This window comes from Nicotiana attenuata, unplaced genomic scaffold, assembly GCF_001879085.1.
Source record: "Nicotiana attenuata strain UT unplaced genomic scaffold, NIATTr2, whole genome shotgun sequence".
NCBI lineage: Eukaryota > Viridiplantae > Streptophyta > Magnoliopsida > Solanales > Solanaceae > Nicotiana > Nicotiana attenuata.
Genome location: NW_017672537.1, coordinates 96,667 through 118,226, shown reverse-complemented (window position 1 = coordinate 118,226; position 21,560 = coordinate 96,667). Strand labels below are relative to the sequence as shown.

The window sequence follows — 21,560 nt, the reverse complement described above, 5'->3', positions numbered from 1 at the left end:
TGTTGTGTATTAGGGTACTTTAATTTTTATATCTCCAGGATGAGCAACACCAGATTTTAATTGCTGAATATTTAGTGTGTGGTGTTTATCTCCCTCTTGTTCTTCTCTCTTCCTTTCTTGTTTTTTCTTTTTCTTCTTCTTCTTCTTCTCGCCCTTTTCGAACCGAAGATCTATGGGAAATAGCCTCTCTACCTGCACTAGGTAGGGATAAGGTCAGCGTACAGACTACACTCTCCAAACCCTACATGTAGGGAACATACTGGGTTTTTGTTATTGTTGTTGTTGTTGTTGTTGTTGTTGTTGTTGTTTGTTAGTTTGTGGTGTGATGTGATTTTAGAAATTCTTTTCCACTTTATTGTTTACTCCATTTCAATTATGAGAATTCAAAATAAAAAACGAATTGGACGAAAGTAATGATATGAAGGACAGAAAGATTAGCCAGTGTCATTCTAGAGGGCTGCTATTTAGAAATTAACCAGTGTGTCCTTTTTTAGTTTTTCAGCTTAGGATACAAAGTCCTGAAGTTAAGATTTTTAGTTCAAATTTTCAGGACGAAACTAGTATTGGCTACCCCATAAATAACAGTCCTAAAAATGGCTATTTGTGTACTATAACAGTCCTAAAAATGACTATTTGTGTACTTCTCCCATAAAAATCCAGGAGAAATTAAAAAATAGCCAGATTTACAAGTGGTCATTCAAAAATAGCCACGCTTTCAAAAGTAATCGAAATTTAGCCCCTTTTCATGTAAAGATAAATATGAACGAAAACACTGTTCAAAATCCGGAAAATACTCCAGTATATTATACTGGAGTTCCAGCATAAGTATACTGGAACTCCAACATATTATACTGGAGTTCCAATATAAGTATACTGGAACTCCAGCATAATATAATGGAGTTCCAGCATAAGTATACTAGAACTCCAGCATAATATACTGGAGTTCCAGCAAAGTATACCGGTCCAGTATAATATGCTGGAAGTTCATACACAGGTGCTCGAATCTCCAGTATATTGTGCTGGAACTTTCCGCTAGTTGGAGTTCCAACATGATATGCTAGAAGTTCATACACAGGTGCACCGAACTCCAGTATATTATGCTGGATCGGTCTTTGTTGCAGCAAAATAATGGCTATTTTTCAATGACTTGACAAACGCTGGCTATTTTTGAATAGCCAGTCCGAAAACTGGCGAGCCCGTCTATTTTTACTAAATATCCACTAGAGGCCCGAGATTAACAATAAGGCTGACGCGATTGGGCTGAAAATACACATTTTGCGCACAAAAACTCTGGACTAGATTCAACGCACGTGGCCCATGAAAGCCCAAATAACTCGGGTCCATGTTTGCGCACTCATGTGTATGTTTTCTTTTCCTTTTATTTCGCAAGATTAATATGAGCAAAACTAATAATTTATGAACAGATAAACGAAAAAACCAACTAACACAAAGCCGACATGATTATCGACATTGAGTAATCGTGCTGCACAGGATACTGAGTCTGATCACCGCAATCTAAATAATTTTTCCTTATTATCCACGTGAAAAAGAGAATAAGTTTAACTTTAATATATTGATAAGGTAAATTTGTTGCAGTGAAAGAAAGTTTATGTTATCTACTTAAAGTCTTATTATAAAGAAAATTTTACGGCAAATATGAATTGGTACTTAGCGAAGATCAGTGCCGGCTTTTGGGTAAAGCCACCTAAGCCCAAGCTTTAGGCCCAACTTTAGGGCCCACTTTTTACCCTATATTTTTTTAATTAAATATTTTACTCATATTATATATCTTGGTAAAAATTAAAGGAAATATATTTTTATTTCTTAAACATGTGCCTCTAACGTGTAAATGCAAAATTTGTGCAAGGAATCAAGTGATTATTCCTTTTTTTAAAGTCTTTTTCTCATTAAAGATTATGTAAACCATTTCACTTCCTTTCTTGGTTTCCATAATATTCAATTTTATTTTTAATCTTTTTCGGTTCTCACCAAACGTTACTACTGTTATTATTATTTTGTGCCTCCAAGAGATTCTATTGTTTTGTATTTTTTCGCCTATATATTGAAAGCAACAAATATTTATTTTCACATCAAGTTAATGAATCGGTTTTTTCTATTCCAACTTTTTAATTGTATAGTTTTCATCTAATCGTTTGTTTTTCTTGATATTTTCAGTACGTAAGCATATATTATACTTTTAGTATTTTTTTAAATTTAAATATGTCAAATAGAACGTAAGAATGCATTTATCCAAAACTTAAGAAGAAAAAAAAGTTGAATTTTTGATACAATCCCCAAAAGAAGAGATGATAGTACTCTAATCGATCTGCTCAATCATACAAAAAGATTTGATTCTTTTCCAAATACTTATATTGTTTATAGAATAATGATAACAATTGCCTGTGTCCGCCGTCAATCACAAACTAGAATTTTCAAAGAAGTTTTTTTAAATTAAAATTGATAAAGTCTTACTTAAGATCAACCATGGTGCAAGAAAGATTGAATGGATTAGCTATATTATCAATTGAAAAAGAATTAATAGAATAAATTAATTATAAAATAATTATCATAATTTTGCATTAAAAAATAGAAAATTAGATTTTATATATATATATATATAAAGTTTTTTTCTTTAAAAGTTGAAGGCAACCTCTTATAGAAGTTTGGCTTTAGACCCTAATAATGTTGAACCACCCTAGATGCCAAATGGCATGCAATAGTTGATAGAATTGCATTGATAATGTTAAAAAATACTTTATGAAATCAATATAAAATGCGCATAAAAAACACTTTAGTTTCTGATCAAATTGAGTTACGGAATGTTGAAATGAAACAAGCTCAATATAACAAACAGGATAATTAGGATCAGCAATAAACAGTTTTAAGTAGTTGCAATTGAGTCTTTGAAAAGATCTTTGAATTGAGTCTATGAAAGATCTCTGTCTTGGCAAAAGAAACTAGTGGTCTACTTATTGTCCTTTTAATTATAAAGGACCGTTATCGTTGTAATTTAAAAATTAACAATACTATACTCGGCCTGTTTTCTTCCACCTAAACCAAAGTGACCGACCACTAATTCCGGTCAAAAGTGATATAAAAGATACAGCAGTATAAATGCTAAAATAGAAGATGCTTAGTTTCAACTCAGAACTCTCTTATTCTGCCACGTACAAACGTTTTGTTATAATCTCTACCCAAAAGTATGCTGTTTTTGACCTTCTCGAATGTAACCCAAGTGTAAATGGCCTTCTAGATGGGGACTTGTGTAAAGTCTTAAATTCGAACCGCTTTCCGCACCTCCCGATCAAGAATTATGTTCTCGGAAATCTGAAGTATGGCACTTGATAAGAAGGTATGGAGGTCGAGCATTAGGATTGTAAGTTAGGGGATAATCGAGCGTTTCTCCTCGCTGTGCCGGCTAGTCTGATAGTATTTTGTCTAGGACTGCTTGCGGTTTTTATTGTGTTTCACATTTTTTCTGTCTTTCACATTTTGGGCTTTCTATTTATTTGCTGTATTTTACGATGCTGATACTATTTTTCTGGTTTCTGTTGTTATTACGGATTTATTGTCTCTCAACTAAGGGTCTCCCGGAAACAGCTTTTCTATCCCTTCGGGGTAGGGGTAAGGTCTGCGTACGCTCTATCCTCCCCAGACCCCACTAGTAAGATTCTACTGGGTTATTGTTGTTGTTCTAGGATTTATGATCTCTCTTTCTTTCACATTTTAGTTTCTAGTATTCGTTAAACATAATTTTCTTTCACGAAGTAATGCACAAAATATGCACTTGTAACGATATAGAAGTAAGATTACCCTGTTTTCTGTTAAAATCTACACGTTCCAAAAATTTGACACCAAATGCTTTAGACGAGACTTTCTATGATGTGGACTTGCTAGTTGCTACTATGACATATGAAACCGACTTATATAATTAGGCAAAGATTATTTTTAATCTGCGGCTGAAATTATTTATGTTTGGTAGCCGTAAAAATATACATAACAATGTGTATATATATACACAAAAGTATAAAATAAATATACGTACACTTTTTGACTATTATTTTAAAAGCAATTATGCAGTATCATTTTCCCAATATCATTTCTTTAATCAGAATTCAGTTACTAGTTACTGAGTTTTGACTTAACCTGTTTCCCCTATCTAAAGCCAAAGGTGTAAGGGATAGTAGCTAGTCACTTTCCTTATAGCCACAAGTCATCAATAATTTCTTGGAATTTTATTTTCCAGAAATATTCAAATATATACCACCAAAATTGAGCTATTTGATTAGATAGTAGAGTATCAAAATAGTAAAGGAGCTTAATTATACTATAATACAAGTTTTTTCAAGCCTAAGTCCAATTATTGCCTGGAACGTCATTAGCTAAACCAACTACAAATATTATTTGTTCTATTTTCAACATTTGCCTAAAAATGACAAAGAGTGATAATACCCTAGCAACATGGTCTTTTATATATTTAATCAATGCCTGCCAATTTTAATAAACCTACTTTTTATAAAAAGAATAAAATCACGTATAAACCGTTACGTATCAAAATCCTTTTCCACATTATTAATTTAGTCTGCTACCTAAATAATTGTCATTAGATAAACAAAAGTCGTGGAATCTTGATTGGTCAAGAAAGATTACGATATCTTGTGGGGACGCATTGTTATACCAACTTTATTCCAAGCTAGTTAAGTTCAAGTTAGCTATAGTTTGAAAATGGTTATCTAAAGCAGAAACAGATCTAGCATTTTAGTTCTATGTATTCAATATTTAATCTTATTAATTCATATCTATTATTTGTTGTAATTTTAGTAATTTTTTAAATATATAAATTTATATTTTGTGTTGAAAATACTGGATTCAATTGAACCCGATAACTGTATTGTGAATCCGCCCCTGATCTAAAGGGGTTCAAATCCACTATTCCCATATCCACCCCACCTAAAAGATAATTTAAAACAGATAAATTTTATATTTTTTAAATGAGCAAACTGCCCATTTGTTGGCTGTCACAATCTGGCAAGTTAAGTTTAATCAGCATAACATAATGGTTACTTATTTATTTAGTATGGCAAAAATAAAAAACAAGGAAACGTTGTCTGCAAATAAATTATTCAAATATATTTGTGACAATCAAAGCCCTTAAGAAAAAGAATATCAAACGTTGGACTAATTGTATAATTCATGGTGGAAACATGAGATGCAATAGCATAATACTGTTCAAATTTCGGCCGAAGCATAGATGTCACAAATGTAGTCAGCCTGACGCAAGGTCTGTATGTAAGAAAAATAGGCTTACATTGAATATTTTATTTGTATTTAAATGACCGAGTTCGATAAAAATACATAAACGTATAATTATAAGCGTGATAATTGGTTATCGACTGTGCACTTTATGTGCTTGACTGGTCTAGTATGGCGGTAAGTGAAGCTCAACCCGATGAGCCCCGTAATGGGAGGGCCTATTAGAGTTTCATTAGTTACAGCTAAGTCTTTCTCTGGTCCTTATATAACCACACAGTCAGAATTATTTCATAATATTTGTTGTATGTGGTAGCTATCTCATTGAAATGAGGGTAATAGAGAGGAAGACCTAATCCTTCGTCAATCCGTAATCCAAAATCTTTTTGTGTCCTAATATCATGGTCTTCGATTATATTATATCAGTATTATTACATTGTATCCATATAAAAAAGAGCAATGCTATATTTATTTAAATTTTTACAAGACCAAGATTCACAAAAGAAGGTCATGTTAATATATATGAAACTATACATGATTTCTAACAAAATCAAAGTGCTGTAGTCCGACATTTCTCATAAAGTATAAAAGTTAATGATGTTATGATAATTAACTTTAATTCTTAGGTACCTTTAATTTCTTTGAAAATAGTGTTCCATCAATCTAACTACAATATACTCTTTTATATTGTGTGACGTTCCAAAAATAATATAGTCATACTAAATCGGACCTAGACAGTATTTTCATTTCACCTTTTCAATTGAAAACAAGTGATTCATACAACTCTCTTTACTTCATTTTTTATGCACTATTTTTGAATTAGTATAGTTCTTTCTTAGAAATGAATTCCTGTTATTCAAGCTTTGCAAATCACAGCCAATTTCATATATCCGGATAAAATATTATATATCAAAAGAAAAAGGAAAAATGAGTTGTCAATGTGTTGGTTGTAAACACAGCAGTTTAGCTAGATGCAATTATATATTAATTCGTTTCTAGAGGTAGAATAATATATATACAAGAATAACTTAATTAAAAGGGATATTAGTGCATTAGTTAATAATTCACGACTCAACTTAAATACCAAAGAAATAGGAGATTGAAAATAACGTGGTTTTATTCTAAACCATAAACCAAATAACATTACATAACAACGAAAGAGACCCTCCAAAAGATAATTCAAGAGGATCTCTAAAACATTGACAAAATACAATAATTAATGGTACAAAGCCTGTCTGCCTCTTCACCCCTAAAAAAAACTTTTTTCTCCGACCACTTGGTATTCGTTGAATTTCTCAACCTTCCTCGTGGAAAAATATGTATAAAGAAAAGAAAAAAGCCTAAGCCGTGGGGTCATCTATGTTTACGACAGGTTGGATAAATTGAACATGGTTAAAAAATTAACCATGCAAAAATTATAAGTAAAAAAATCCTCCCTATAAAATTAATTAACCCCACGGCAAACAAGCTTAAAATGGACATGGTTTTAAAGGGTGAAGTAGACCTCACAAGCCTAAATATCCAAGAAACAGGAAAATGATAATTAACAGTATTCCGGAAAATATTTTCATGGAAAATAACTTCCGTCGTACCAAACACTCTAATTAAAAGAAACTGCGATAGGCGAATCACAACCTTCACATAAACATTTTGAGAGCTGAACGCAAATTCTTGACAAAATCCTGGACTGTCATTGCAAATTCCTCATCCATCTGCATGGAATTTAGCCTTTTTAAGATTTTGGAGAGAAAAAATGAACATAAATATTAAATACACTTACCATGGAGAAAGAGAAAACATCGACAAGAACAAAAAAAAAGTAATTAGGTTTTAAGTTATATTCACCAACAGTAAGAGTAATTGGATTTAAGTTATATTCACCAACAGTAAGCTTTAATTCTTTTTACTATGCTATCAATGAAATTAATATGGGATAATGGATTAGTTATCATTCTAATTAATTACCAAATTAAAATTTATGTATACCTTACACGATTTTAATGCGCAAATAATTTTTTCATGCATATATAGAAATTAAACTCGAAATAATATACCTGAGCGATTATTGTTATGTCAAGAGCAGAAGTTCCAAAAGACAAGGCACAAGTGTTGATGACTGATAGATGAAGTTTCTCAATTTCAGCAACTGTTTTGTCAACCAATCCTTTCTTTTTCTCACAGTGAATTCTAACTAAGACATCTCTCTCAGAAAATCTTGCTTCAATTTCTGGGAGTGGCTCATCAATTGGTAGAGTACCACTTGAGTAGTTTTCATCTGAAGAAGAATTTTCACCATCTCCATAAAGTTCATATTTCTTAACAAATACAACAGACTCCACAGATTTTTTCTTTGTTTGCTCCTCAAGTGTCTTCACTTTCTCTTCGAGTTGTTTCAAGTATTTTATTGCATCTCCTAGAACAGAAGCCTTGTCCATCTATATATTCATCAGATAAAAAAAAATAAAAATATATGAGTACTTTTATTTATCAGAGCATTTAGAGGTGATAAAATTAACTCTTTTTTACGTATTTTCGACCCGTTCAGCTCTAATCATGTTGAATTATGATTACTTTGTTGATTGAACCAAAATTACCCAACAATTCTTGGGTCAAAATGCTACCAAATATACACAATGAAATTTGAAGATTTAAATTTTTTGTAAATATAAAAGAAATCAAGCTTATAATTTGGAAGATAAATTTTGTAATGTTGGACGGGTTGGATTATATCCTATTTTGATCTCGCTCATTTTCACCTAAGCAAACTTTGAACGGATTTGACTTGCCCAAGTTTGACCAATCCATCCATTATTTGTCACTTCTGCGTGCAGGGGCACTTATAGACTTATATATAGCACGTGAACTCATGGTCTTTCTACCAAATTAGATATTTTATGTATATATTTTCTCGAATTGATCTAATATTATCTACTGGCACCCATGCTTCAAGGAGGCTAAATGGTGCACTTAGTTGAATGCCGAGTTATTTACCTAAATTAAGGAGCAAAGACCAATTCCCATTTAATACTTTCTTTTTTCTCCTTTCTTTAGTGGTGCATTCATCTTATAAAAACCCTAGATCCGCCTCTGTCGGCGTGCAACCAAGCTTGATAATAGCTGGTGTTAGTACGTACCTTTTTGAGTCCAGGAATAAGAGCAGATAAAGCAATGAATCTTTGGCTGAGTTTTTCACGTCTTTTCCTCTCCGCAATAATGTGATCTTGAGCTTGTGTTAGTTTCCCATTTGTACTAACAGTACTCTTAGCTCCTTGGTAATTAGCCTTAATCATGTAATTATGATTAGCAAAAGAATCTTGAGAAACCATATTCTGATGATCAGCTGCAAAAGTTATACTGCTGTTGGATGACATAGTAGTCATTTCCACTTTAGGCTTCACATTCACAACTTGGTTAGTGTAATTATTTGAGTTGATCAAATGGGAGCTCAAAATATGATCATTTTCATAGGAATTATTCCAGCTCTGAATAGTTTTAGGATTCTTCAATGGCCTTTCATGATAAATATTTTGGGACATCTCTGCAGGTCTCTTAAGGCCAAAATTTGGCTGAGAAATGAAAGATTCATGCAAATTTTCACCAAATGAAGCAGCTATAGATATTGCACTGAGCTCATCAAATGAGTTAATTGGCCACTGTTGATTAAAACCATGGTATTCCATTTCCTGCAACACAAACATATATATACATATATCAAATCGAGGTCCAAACTTCGACTATATATAATCTTGAAAAACTCGCGAAAATTAACTTTCGAAAAAAAAAAGTAGTATTTGAAGTTAAGTTGAGAAATAATATTTAAAATTTAAAAATATGTTTGGACATGCATTTCACTTGAAAATATATTACAATTTTGTGAGTGGGGAAAAAATTCAAAAAACTTGAATGGTTTTTGAAAAACTCATTTCCCAAAAATATCCAAAAACTTAAGAAATTTTATGGACAAACACGTTTTTGAGCATAAAAATGGGAAAAAAAAATCTATGGACAAACGGTCCTTAATTAAACAGCATAGAAGTATCTTACAAGTATTCCAAGTTTCTTGAAAATTCCCAGAAGCAAAGTGTTGATCCTGAAAATTAATGATCAAAAGAAGCAAATTAAAATATGAAATGGGTAGGCATAAAAGTAGAATATATAAGGGTTTAAGGAACTAAAGACTTACTATTAATTAAGAGAAAGGACAAAGCTTATCTTTTACCAATCTCAATCTTCCTCTACTTTTGGAGACTTTGTGCTGCCATTTATACTATTTTCTTCCCCATATATATAAGTGTCACTATCTCCATTTTCTTCTGTCTTCACGGGGTAGTTGATGTGAACCGGCTTTAATTTGTGGCATTAAAATATAGTAATAATAATTATAATTCAAACCATTGGGTGTGAAAATAAAAATTTGCAAGTAGATCTTAAATGGTAGCTTTTAAGCTGGTGAAAGCTAGGATTTATTTAATCTGCTTTTTTTTGTCTTATTTGGAGTTTCTAAGACTTTTAGGGCTACTATATATGAATAATGATGATGCTACTAGTATTTTTATAAATTTTCCTATTATATTCCTCCACCTGGCCATTGACAATTTAAAAGTGGAAAAACTTAATAGTACAACAAATTAAGCTGTATATTTTCTCCATAATGTTCCCACAACCTGTGTCACCATCCTAAAAAATCATCCTCCAGATTTCGCGGGACTTTGATAAGAACCTTTGACTATAATAATAAAGAACATGAAATTAACCTAATATATATTAATTAAGCACATGTACGGGCTTCCAAATATAAACTGGAAAAGTATAGTATAATTGCAGGAAAAGATCCTATTTTTTCATGGGAGACACAGCAACCCTATCCTGACGTATGCGCCAAAAATATGGAGTATTTATTAATGCTAGAACTAGTGAAAATATGTTGTGCACGTATGAATTAAGATATTCTAGAACTTTTCTTGAAATAACACTTTCTTCTTTACTATTCCTTATATTGATACTTATTTGTTTGGATGGTTGTTCCTCGTTGTATTGTATTGTATTGTTATCCCAAAACAATGTTTGTTTTGATTGTTTCATTAAAATTGGTTGTATTGTATTGTTAAATCCATTGTTCCGGAACAATGAAAAGTCCCCTTTTTTGAAATAACCGATTTGGTGTGGTGGGATTGTTTCCTATTTTTCTTTCCAATTATGTCCTAACTTATTACTCCATAATTCTATTTTATCCTTTATCTTTTTTTCTATTTTAACTCCAAATCTCCAACTTATAACCAACTTTGTTTTTTTCCAGACCAATGTTAAAGGTGTTTTGTTGCCTCCTGTTTTATTTTTTCTCCTAATTTGCTTGTAACTCAATTCTAATTAGTTGTGCTCCTTTGGCCTTTTTCTGTCTCGCTCCTTTGTTCTGCTTCCTTATTGTGTTTTGCCTTCTTCTGTTTTGTTTCTTAAAATTATTTTTATACATAATTTTGATAGATTTAATATTTAAACAATTGAGGGTATTTTAGTAAACTTATCAATTACAGTACAGTACGATACAGTCAAACCAAACAACAAAATATTATTTAACAATAACAAAGAATACAATCTATCCAAATATTGTATTTATAAAACGATACGGTACAATACGATACAATACAATACAATACAATACAATACAATACATTATAAAACGATAGGGAATAATGATCCTAACAGAGTGTGACCGACCACATATACTGAAAGTAAGATAAGTATTCGGACGCGGAAAAGAATTTTATATATACACTTTGTTCCATATTTTTCACTGTCTCTTGTCATATCTATATTTATTAAGTATATTAACAGCTATCACGTGTTAATATTGTTAATTCGATATGGATACATGTAATCTAAAATACACAATCGTGACCCAATAATTTGGATAGAGTATAAGGATATCAGCATATTACGTTTGATGCACTTGATAAAACTTTATCGTTCTTTGATTATCGACCACCAGGTCGTGAGGCTTTCCCACGGGATGAATTCTATTTATATTCCTGTCTCTTAGAAAGAGCGGCTAAACGATCGGATCAGACAGACATAGGTAGCTTGACCACCTTACCCGTCATTGAAACACAAGTTGGAGACTCTAAAAGCTGGCTGATCTCTTTTCATATTCAAAATATTCCCTCACTTTTACTAAACCATGGAGAGCCTCGAGTAGTTTATCGGACAAATTCAGTTGTTGTGACGATACCTTTCAACATCGGAAAATACTTCTCTATATCTCATGAGTTAAAACATCCTCAAACGCAAGATTCGGTGTCTCATATATATATATATATATATATATCTCATGAGTTAATTGATGCGAACTCCGAATTTAAAGTCTATAAGTTCATAATAACTTTGATCATATATATTATTTCTATATATTTTTAAAAATTCACACACACACATGTATATATACAATACTTCGATTTTAAAATAAGAGTTAGAACTCATAGAATTCGTCCTAGATTCGCCTCTGTTAATCATCGTTTATCCATGAAAACGGCACGATATTTAGAACATGAAAACAGCTTAGGCAGAAAAAGGGTTTTTAACAATCGGCGTGTCTGAGAACTAACAATAATTATTTTCAAGAAAATCCAACCAAATCTCAAAATTTGTTGGGAGAATCTTGAAAAAAACCCTATTCTTTTTCCTTTCTGTCAAGTAGCTTCAGACAAGAAGGTTGTTGTCCTGTTGACGAACATAACATTAGTGGGTTTCTGAAGTGATGTTAGCAATATAGGTATAGCTGGAAATAATTTTAATAGTAGCATTCGTGGGGGCTAATCATGAGTGGTTTAATAAGAAGCTATATTCTGGTGACTATTATCCACCTAATTTACTGCAAGTCTATGATAATACAGAGACATTTCAATTGTGATGACAACTTGTGATGTTGGTGCCAACCTTAACATCTTGGACTTTTCATGTATCCATCCTCTAATTCTACCTTACTATCTTAATTTACAAATATTGGCAATATATTGAAAGTTCCCCGAAAGCACAATATGCAGAAGAAAACAAGAAGAAATAGAGCAGCTCAGGACTAGCTAGCTAACACAGAGGATGCAAACATTATCCAGAATGATTAGAGCGTCCATTGTCTTATTATTTTATTTATATTCCAAGTGGATGAACAAGTCTTTCACATAATTAACATCGTTGGACCTTGTTACCGTGCCGAAAAAAACGTTATAGCGACCATCCTGGGCCTTCCACGATTGTATTCGACCAAAAAGTATGAAACCTTTTGTTAAACTAATTAGATAAAAAGGTGATGGGTAAATCCTAGTTAAATATAATAAGTTCTAGATCTAACACGTGCTTGTATAAATAGTACAGAATAATCGTTTGAGCCAATTTAATACAAATGGTATTAAATGATGCTGTCAAGAATGAATGGAGGAACAATGTGCGCAATAACTATATTAAATAGCAATAAGTGTAAATAAAGAGAATGATTCACCCAAATATAGAATGAGGTGGATGATTCTCTTATCTGACAATGATGTAAGACAATTGGATATTGGAATATATGAGATTTTCTGGATTTTTCCCCTGTTTCCATGGAAAGGTGTCAAAGGAATAGGCACATTTAGAGCTGTGGGACTTGAAGGAATAGAATGCCCCGTTAGAATGGGCAGGGACAGTCGATCATTGGCTTAATTTCCTGGGGGACTGATACGAGAAAAAAGGTGGAATGAACAACAAGTCTATCCTTATGGAAAGGTAATATTTTTAATTATCTCTTCTAGAGTCAACTTTTCAATAGAGTGCTTATCAGAATGAACATTCCATGCCTTTTGCCTTCTCTCTTCTACTATTTATATGGGATACTCCCAAAAATCCTAAAAAAGTACAGCAGAGGGAATATTCAACAGAATATTCCCTTTGAAAGTTCCAAAGCTATACTAGCTGTTATTCCTTCTCCTGCTGCTCGTCCTTGGCCTTAGGAGCTTACTCGGTGGCTCCATATTGTCAAGCCCGGGTTGACCTCGGCCTAGTCGCCCATGATGAGACACAGTTCTCACACTTGGTCACCTCTTCACGCCGAATTTTCTTAGCCGGATTTTGACCCATACAGTTAGTCCCACTGCTTATCGAGGTCGTCTTTTGGTCGACCTCAATGAGCAGACTTCATCAATAGAAATTCTTGAGAAATTTGGACGTGGAGGTCGAATAATGGTGATCATTGCCGAGGTGATGACGTGTCGCTCCGAGAGCTGCAGTCAGTGAGGGAGGTTCAGGATGACGTCACAGCTGCATGCATCATCATTACGCATTTTTCCGATGCGTTGCATCGTTCCTTGAGCCTCTGTCATTTCGATTCTAGTGCTGTTTGACGGTTGATTACACCGATTTGAGCGCCGTGGTTTTGTATAAATAAGAAGGGGGAGAACCTTTGGAGAAAATTTTTACCCTCTCTGATTCTTCGATCTTGCCCATTGCTTCTTCTCCTTCTTCTTGTGTTCATTTTTCCTGCAATTTCCGTCATCACCATCTCTTCTAAACGTTCGGTTCCTTTGCTCCTGCATAGTTTATACAAATGGCTAGTGCATCTTCGAATTCTGAGGAGGTTCTCAATCCGCCTCCCATATCAGTGGCCATGCCCGTTCGTGATAAAGGGGAGGCCATTGTTGTAGAAGATAATAGCTTTCCCACAGTAGAAGAGATTGTCCCTCGTAGTGACAAGGCCAGGTTGGACTTGTCGAAGCCTCCTGCCGACGAGCCTTGCTTGTGAAATTTGAGATGGGGGTGGCCCATCTTTCTGAGCTTATGGTCAAGTACAACATCCTTGCTCATGTTGACCTGGTCCCGATCGGGAACGAGGTCCATATTCATCATCCTGGGTATTGCGCATTTTACGCGTGCTCGTTCCGAGTGGGCTATTCTCTTCCTCTTCCCCCGTTAGCGGAGTATTTCTGCCGCTACTACAACATCTGTCCGGCCCAGCTCTCTCCCTACATTTACAAACTCTTCATTATGTTGATAAAGTACGCGGAGCTGGCCGACCGCGGAATCTCTATCCGCCACTTGCTACATCTTTTCGCTCCGAGCTTTCACCGGGGCACGATGATACACCTTCGCCACCGAAGGGCCAAGGACTGGTGGTGAAAATGGACGATAAGACCAACCGTAGGTTTTGGGTTGACTTTTTCTACGTCAAAACCGAGCACGTGGTGGCGAACCCTGCTGGGTTTCCTGAGGAGTGGAACTTCGCCCGTAAGTATTTTTGTTGACTGGTCATTTGCTGTCTTCCTTTGGTTATCTAATCGTTCTTTTATGGTGCAGCCGAGAAGGAGCCTCCTACGTTGGTCGCCGATATTCGCGACTGGGTGGCTCAGGTTTTACCCCACACGGTGGGGATCCGTGAGTGGTCGTCATTCAACAAGAAGTTCGGGCCTCAACCTTCTTCGACCGGTGAGTCCAGTTCTGATCCCTGGTCACCTCGACCTCAATATCGTTTTTCTTCTTTCTTTTTTACTCACGCAGTTTTCCTTGCTTTTAGGTCGAAGGGCTCCGAAGAAGGTGAAAGCTCCCACCCCTGCTTTCCGTCAGTCGGGTACTGCGACCAGGTCTCTGACCGCCGTGACTATAGGCGAATCTGTACAGACCGCGACTTCTTCTAAAGTCCCAGCTCTTCGTAGGCCTGGCCGTCGGGCGACTGCCCCATCAACGAGACCGCGACTTCTTCTTTACTGCATTTGGTGGATGAGTCATTGCCGAGCGATGAGGAAGTGATTCTGTTGAAAGGGCGGAGAGTAGAGGTTGGCGGTAAGGTAGCAAGGGGTAAAGGATCAACAGGTGGTGAGCCCGAGCCGGCCGTGCCCGTGCCTGAAATCGGCGTGACATCGGACGCCGGGATTTTGGTTCTAGATGCTGAGAGTGCTCCTTTACCAAAGGTTGCCACGGTCATGTCGAGGAATGATCCGTCGACATCCGAGCTAGTCGATATTCCTTCCTCTACCGAGGAGGGGGAAAGAGGTGTGACCATAGATGATTTTGAATCTGGTTCTGACGTCGACCCCGAGGAAGAGAAGATGTTTGATGAGGGGCTTACTCGGGTTGAGGTGAGAACTGATGGATCTTCTCGTTCAATAGTTATCCCTTTGGATTACAACTTGCTGACCAACAAGAGAGCGTGGTCCCCTTTTTGGTCCCTCTTTGCTCAGGCGTCGAGAACAGGACTCTACAATCGTTCAAGGATGCCGGCCTATCATTAAGCGTAACTGGACTGGCTTTGCGGGTGAGTTGGTATCTTTTATTTTTGTTCTTGTACCTTGCGTTTTTCTCCTTTTCATTTTTACTGACTCTTCCCTTCTTTTTTGGCTCTTCCTCTCTTCAGACTCTTATCTTGGAGATCGAGAGTGCCCGCCGAGCGGAGAAGTGGAAGGTGGTTTTTATGAAAATGGTTACAAAGTATCACTGTTTTCGTGATAAGTACCGTGAGATGCGTGCTTGGCTCCGCGCGGGAGGTAATCTCCAGTTCCTTAGGAAGGAGTTGAGACAGGAGGACAATGAGCTCGTGAGAGTCATCGGCAAATGCAGCGAGCTTAAGGGGGCGCTCAGGATTAAGGAGGACGAGATCGAAGTGAACAAGGGAGTCGCGGCTGTGTGTGTCGACCTCCAGTCTCAAGTGATGTCTCTGCGGGTTGAGCTTGATCAGAGCTCGATCAGAGCTAATGGCTTGAGTGATGAGTTGATCGAGAGAGTGGCGGAGTTGGAGAAGGCCGAGGGAGCCCGGGTGGCGGCATTGGCGTAGGTGGCAAAATTAGAGGATGTTGTTCGTGTCCTTAGATTTGAACAGGCAAGCGATGCTGAGACAACTGCACTCAGGGAGGCGAGGTCTAATGAACGGATTGGTGGTCTCGATAAAGATGCTTCGAACCTAAAGGAGCAGGTCGCCGTCCTTGAAGCGGAGAAGGCGAAGTTGTTGGCCCAACCGTCCTCCTCTTGTACTTATGCTTTTCTTGACGTTCCACGACACTTATACGAGATGTGGATCCATGCCGAGGCTCAACTGGACATTTATAAGAATTTAATAACGGCAGGGAAGGTTCTTGAGGATGATTTTGAAGATGCTCGCGCTGAGGCACGAGCGGCTAGGATTGCTTGTGGTTATGATCCAGCTACCCCTGGAGTCGGCGGCGGTGAGGAAGAGGAAGAATTGGACGATCTTGGGCAGGATGCCTGGTATGAGGATGAATACCTCCAAGGTGATGGCGGAGACGGCGCTGCTAGGCCGAGTGATGGTAATAGCGCTACTAGGCCGAGTGGTAGAGATAGCGATGCTAGGCCGAGTGGTGGAGACGGTGGCGAAGAAGGCGGGGATGATGTGTAGTACTCTATACTTAGTTTTTGTTCTTTTCTTCTTCTTTTTTGTGTGGGCGTCTTTCTGGCCCTTTGTAAGATACTTTTGGAATGAAATGATTGCAGCCCTTTGCCGTATGTTACTGGGTCTTTTATTCTTTTTCGAACGCTTTTCTTCAAGTAGTTGCTTTAGAAGAGTTGCGTTGGTATGTATTATCTCAAACATGGCCGAATATATCTTTGATTGAATCTGGGTAAGTCTCATGTCGTCGTGGTTGACTCAAACGAAGTTAACTTGTAAGTCAGACTTAAGTCGGGTATAAGTTGATTCGAGCGAGGTCGAATGATTTCTCTTAATTAGTTCGAACGAGGTCGAATATAAGTTGATTCGAGCGAGGTCAAATGATGACTTTTAATTAATTCGAACGAGGCCGAATGTGAGTCAATTCGAGCGAGGTCGAATGATAACTTTTAACTAATTCGAACGAGGTCGAATGTAAGTCTATTCGAGCGAGGTCGAATGATGACTTTTAATTAATTCGAACGAGGTCGAATGTGAGTCAATTCGAGCAAGGTCAAATGATGACTTTTAATTAATTCGAATGAGGTTGAATGTTAGTCGATTCGAGCAAGGTCGAATGATAACTTTTAATTAATTCGGACGAGGTCGAATGTAAGTTGATTCGAGCGAGGTAAAATAAAGACTTTTAATTAATTCGAATGAGGTCGAATATGAGTCGATTCGTGCGAGGTCGAATGATGACTTTTAATTAATTCGAACGAGTTCGAATGTAAGTCGATTCGAGCGAGGTCGAATGATGACTTTTAATTAATTCGAGCGAGGTCTAATGTAAGTCGATTCGAGCGAGGTCGAATTATGACTTTTAATTAATTCAAACGAGGTCGAATGTGAGTCGATTCGAGCGAGGTCGAATGATGACTTTTAATTAATTCAAACGAGGTCGAATGTGAGTCGATTCGAGCGAGGTCGAATGATGACTTTTAATTAATTCGAGCGAGGTCGAATGTAAGTCGATTCGAGCGAGGTCGAATGATGACTTTTAATTAATTCGAACGAGGTCTAATGTGAGTCGATTCGAGCGAGGTCGAATGATGACTTTTAATTAATTCGAACGAGGTCGAATGTTACTTTCTGGATTGGCGTAATGTTTAAACTTGGTGGAGACACGTGAATATCATGTGTTTGCATACTTTGCTTTGTTTATACGTATACTGGAGAAGTTTACATGTTTTGCTCTGCTTATACATACATTGGAGAAGTCCCAGCCTATATAGTCCCTTCATTGGTCGACCTGAAGAAGTATTTGAGAGGTTGAACGATGAACTTATACTTAACTTCGAGATGCCCCCTACGTCGCCTCGTTAAAAACCTCCCCAAGAAAATCCAATTGGGACAAAACTCAGGTGAGGGAAAAAGAGTACGACTCGGAGGACATCTGTCCTTAGAAGTTGAAGTATTTGAGATGGGCAACGTTCCAATTGTTTGGAAGTAATTTTCCCTCTATTGTTTCTAGTTGGAAAGATCCTTTGCTTACTGCCTCCATGATTTTGTATGGGCCGTCCCAATTAGTTCCCAATTTGCCTTCCCGTGGGTCCTTGCTCGCTTATGTTTTGGCCTTGAGTACATAGTCCCCGATTTTGAGCGGTCTAACCTTGGCTCTTTTGTTATAGTACCGCTCTGCCTGTTATTTTTGGGCTATCATTCTTACGTAAGCCATGTCTCTTCGTTCTTCGGCCTCGTCGAGGTCTTGCCTTCTGTTTTTATCGTTGCTTGGCCTGCTATCATTTGAATATCTTAGACTTGGTTCTCCGACCTCGACCGGTATCACTACATCAGTCACATAGACTAGTGAGTACGACGTTTCCCCTGTGCTTGTCTTTGGTGTAGTGCGGTATGCCCATAGCACTTCCAGCAGCAGCTCTAGCCACAATCCTTTGCGTTTTCGAGTTTCTTTTTCATTATATTCAATATCGTTTTGTTGGAGGATTCAGCTTGTCCGTTTCCTACTAGGTGATATGGAGTGGAGAGTATTCTTTTGATGTGCCATTTTTCGAAGAACTCGGCGACCTTCTTCCCTGTGAATTGGGGTCCGTTGTTACTACTGATTTCCTTGGGAATGCCGAAGCGGCATATGATGTTCCTCCATATGAAGGCGATCACTTCTTGTTCGCGTATTTGGGTGAATGCACCTGTTTCCACCCATTTAGAAAGACAGTTAAAACCAAAAGAAATCATACATTACCTCGTCCTGTTGGAAGGGCGCCGACGATATCCATTCCCCATTTGATGAAAGGCCAAGGCGAAGTGACTGAGTGGAGGTGCTTGCCCGCTTGGTGGGTCATAGGGGCGTATTTTTGGCATGGTTCGCATTGACAAAATCAGCTGCTTCCTTTTTCATTGTGGGCCAGTAGTAGCCTGCTCGTATGAGACATCTGACTAGGGCTCGATTGCCGGTGTGAGCCTCGTAGTGACCCTCGTGGACCTCTTCTAGGACGCGTCGTGTCTGGTTTGGTCCCAAACATTTTGCTAGAGGGCCGCCATACGTTCTTTTGTACAGATCGTTGTTGATGATGCTATACCTGGCTGCCTGCATTCGAAGCTTTTTGGCTTCTTTTTTGTCGTTTGGGAGCACGCCGTCCTGCAGGTAGGCGACAATATGGTTGTGCCAGTCCCAAGTTAGGTTAATAGCGCGTACCTCAATTTGGTCGATGGTCGAGTGGAGGAGAGTGACCACATTCTCCTTCCCAGTTATGCTTTTAGTGGATACTGCCAATTTTGCGAGGCCGTCCGCCTCAATGTTCTGCGCTCGAGGTATTTGGTCAAATTGGTATTCGTCGAACTCGGGCAGTAACTTGCAGATCTTGGCCTGGTATTTTTGTAGCCTTTGTTCCTTGATTTGGAAAGTCCTTGTGTCTTGATTGACGACGAGTTGTGAGTCGCATCGAAGGACTACCCATCGTGCTCCGTACTTGAGTGCCAGTTTTAACCCTGCAATCATGGCCTCATTGTTAGTCATAGCGGGACACTGTATGGACTGGCAAATTATCTCGCCTATTGGGACCTCGAGTACGAGTCCCACTCCAGATCCTGACGTGTTGGAGGCGCCATCGTGTATAAAATCCATAGATCGTGTGTCTTGGGGGAAGTATCAGTAGCTTCCCTTTCGACCTCGGGCATTATTTTGGTGCTGAAGTCGGCGACGAAGTCGGCAAGTACTTGCGACTTTATCGTTTTTCGCGGCTGATAGGTTATATTGTGATCGCTCAATTTAATGGCCCATTTTGCCAACCTACCCGACAGCTCGGGCTTATGTAGGATGCTCCTTAGAGGAAAGGTCATGACCACCGAGATGGGGTGGCACTGGAAATAAGGTCTAAGCTTTCGTGAAGCTACGACTAAATCCAAGGCTAGCTTTTCGAGGTAGGGGTACCTCGTTTCAGCGTCGACCAAGGTCTTGCTAATGTAGTAGATTGGAGATTGCGTACCTTTATTTTCTCAGACTAGGACTACGCTTACTGCAACGTCGGACACGACCAGGTATATTAGGAGACATTCTCCGAGTTATGCCTTAGAATGCAGTGGGGGCGAAGATAAGTACGCCTTTAGTTCTCTCAGGGGGTCGACGCACTCGGAATTCCATTGGAGTCCATTGTCCTTTTCTAGCACGCCGAAGAATTTGTGGAATCTATAAGAGGATCGTGAGATGAACCTCGATAGGGAGGCTATACGACTGGTCAGCACCCGCTTCTTGCTGGTCAAGTTTTCTGGTACTCCCTCAATATCCTTGAATTGGTCGGGGTTAACCTCGATGCCTCTTTGCGACACCGAAAATCCAAGGAATTTTCCTGAGTTTAGCCGAAGGAGCATTTCTCGGGGTTCAATTTCATATCGTACCGCCTGAGTATGTCGAAGGCTTCCCTCAAATGGTCGATGTGGTCTTCCTTTCTTTTTGACTTGACCAACATGTCGTCCACATATACTTCCATGGTTTTGCCGAGCTGCTCTTTGAACATTTTGGTTACTAACTTTTGGTATGTCGCCTCTGCGTTTTTCAATCCAAACAACATAACTCTGTAGCAGTACGTCCCTTGGTGGGTGATGAAAGTGGTTTTTTCCCGGTCTTCCTCCTCCATGAGGATCTGGTTGTAACCTGAATAGGCGTCCGGGAAACTTAACAGCTCGTGCCCTGCTGTTGTGTCGATGAGCTGATCAATGTGAGGCAGTGGGAATGAGTCTTTCGGGCACGCCTTGTTCAGATCAGTGAAGTCTACGCACATTCACCACTTCCCATTTTCTTTTTTACCATGACCACGTTGGCGACCCGTTGGGGGTATTTTGACTCCGTGATAGAGCCGTTTTCAAGTAATTTTTCCACCTCTTCACGGACGACATCATTTATTGCGGCGTTGAATTTTCTTCTAACCTGTCGTACCGGAGGGGTAGAGTGGGTTGACGTTCAATTTGTGTGTTGCTATTTCCTGCGGGATGCCCGGGATATCTACATGAGAGAAGGCAAACAAGTCCACATTGTTAGTTAGAAATTGATGGAATTTACCTGGTTCTTGTTGTTTGTGTCAGATATAGGACTTTTTGTTGTGGTCGCTCTTATCGAGCTGAACGGGGTCGAGGTCTTCAACAGTTGATCCCGTAGTTTCTACGACTTCGGGTTCTTTGATGACATCTTTCCCTTCATCGGCGTTCGACCTCAATCGCGTTAATTGCTATGCTTCTGCGCCTTTGCCTTTTAACTGTTGAGTGTAAGTGCAGTCTTGGGCAATGCGGTAGCATTCTTAGACTGTGCGCTGCTTGCCCCGGATGTTTAATACTCCCCACGGGATGGGAAACTTGACGACCTGATATAAGCTGGATGGGACGACCCTCATAGTGTGTATCTAAGGTCGTCCTATGATGGCATTGTATGATGTATCTTGATCCATAATGTGGAACATTATTT

At 38.0% G+C, this 21,560-nt stretch overlaps 1 protein-coding gene across 1 annotated transcript; it reads right to left on the bottom strand.

Moving 5' to 3' along the window:
- Positions 1-6,344: 6,344 nt before the first annotated feature.
- LOC109213592 (transcription factor bHLH25-like) lies at positions 6,345-9,503 on the bottom strand. Its single transcript, XM_019377410.1, has 5 exons — positions 9,434-9,503; positions 9,295-9,340; positions 8,385-8,933; positions 7,305-7,685; positions 6,345-6,962 (listed from the first exon to the last, which is right to left on the bottom strand). Exons 3-5 carry the CDS (start codon positions 8,928-8,930, stop codon positions 6,888-6,890), a joined length of 1,002 nt encoding a protein of 333 aa, XP_019232955.1. The 5' UTR covers positions 8,931-8,933; positions 9,295-9,340; positions 9,434-9,503; the 3' UTR covers positions 6,345-6,887.
- Positions 9,504-21,560: the final 12,057 nt, after the last annotated feature.

Excerpts from the sequence above, each read along its gene's own strand:
- LOC109213592 (XM_019377410.1), bottom strand. The coding sequence starts at position 8,930 with ATGGAATACCATGGTTTTAATCAACAGTGGCCAATTAACTCATTTGAT. Across the intron at positions 7,686-8,384 it reads TTATTCCTGGACTCAAAAAG|ATGGACAAGGCTTCTGTTCT; the intron begins GTACGTACTAAC and ends ATGAATATATAG. Across the intron at positions 6,963-7,304 it reads ACATAACAATAATCGCTCAG|ATGGATGAGGAATTTGCAAT; the intron begins GTATATTATTTC and ends AATTCCATGCAG.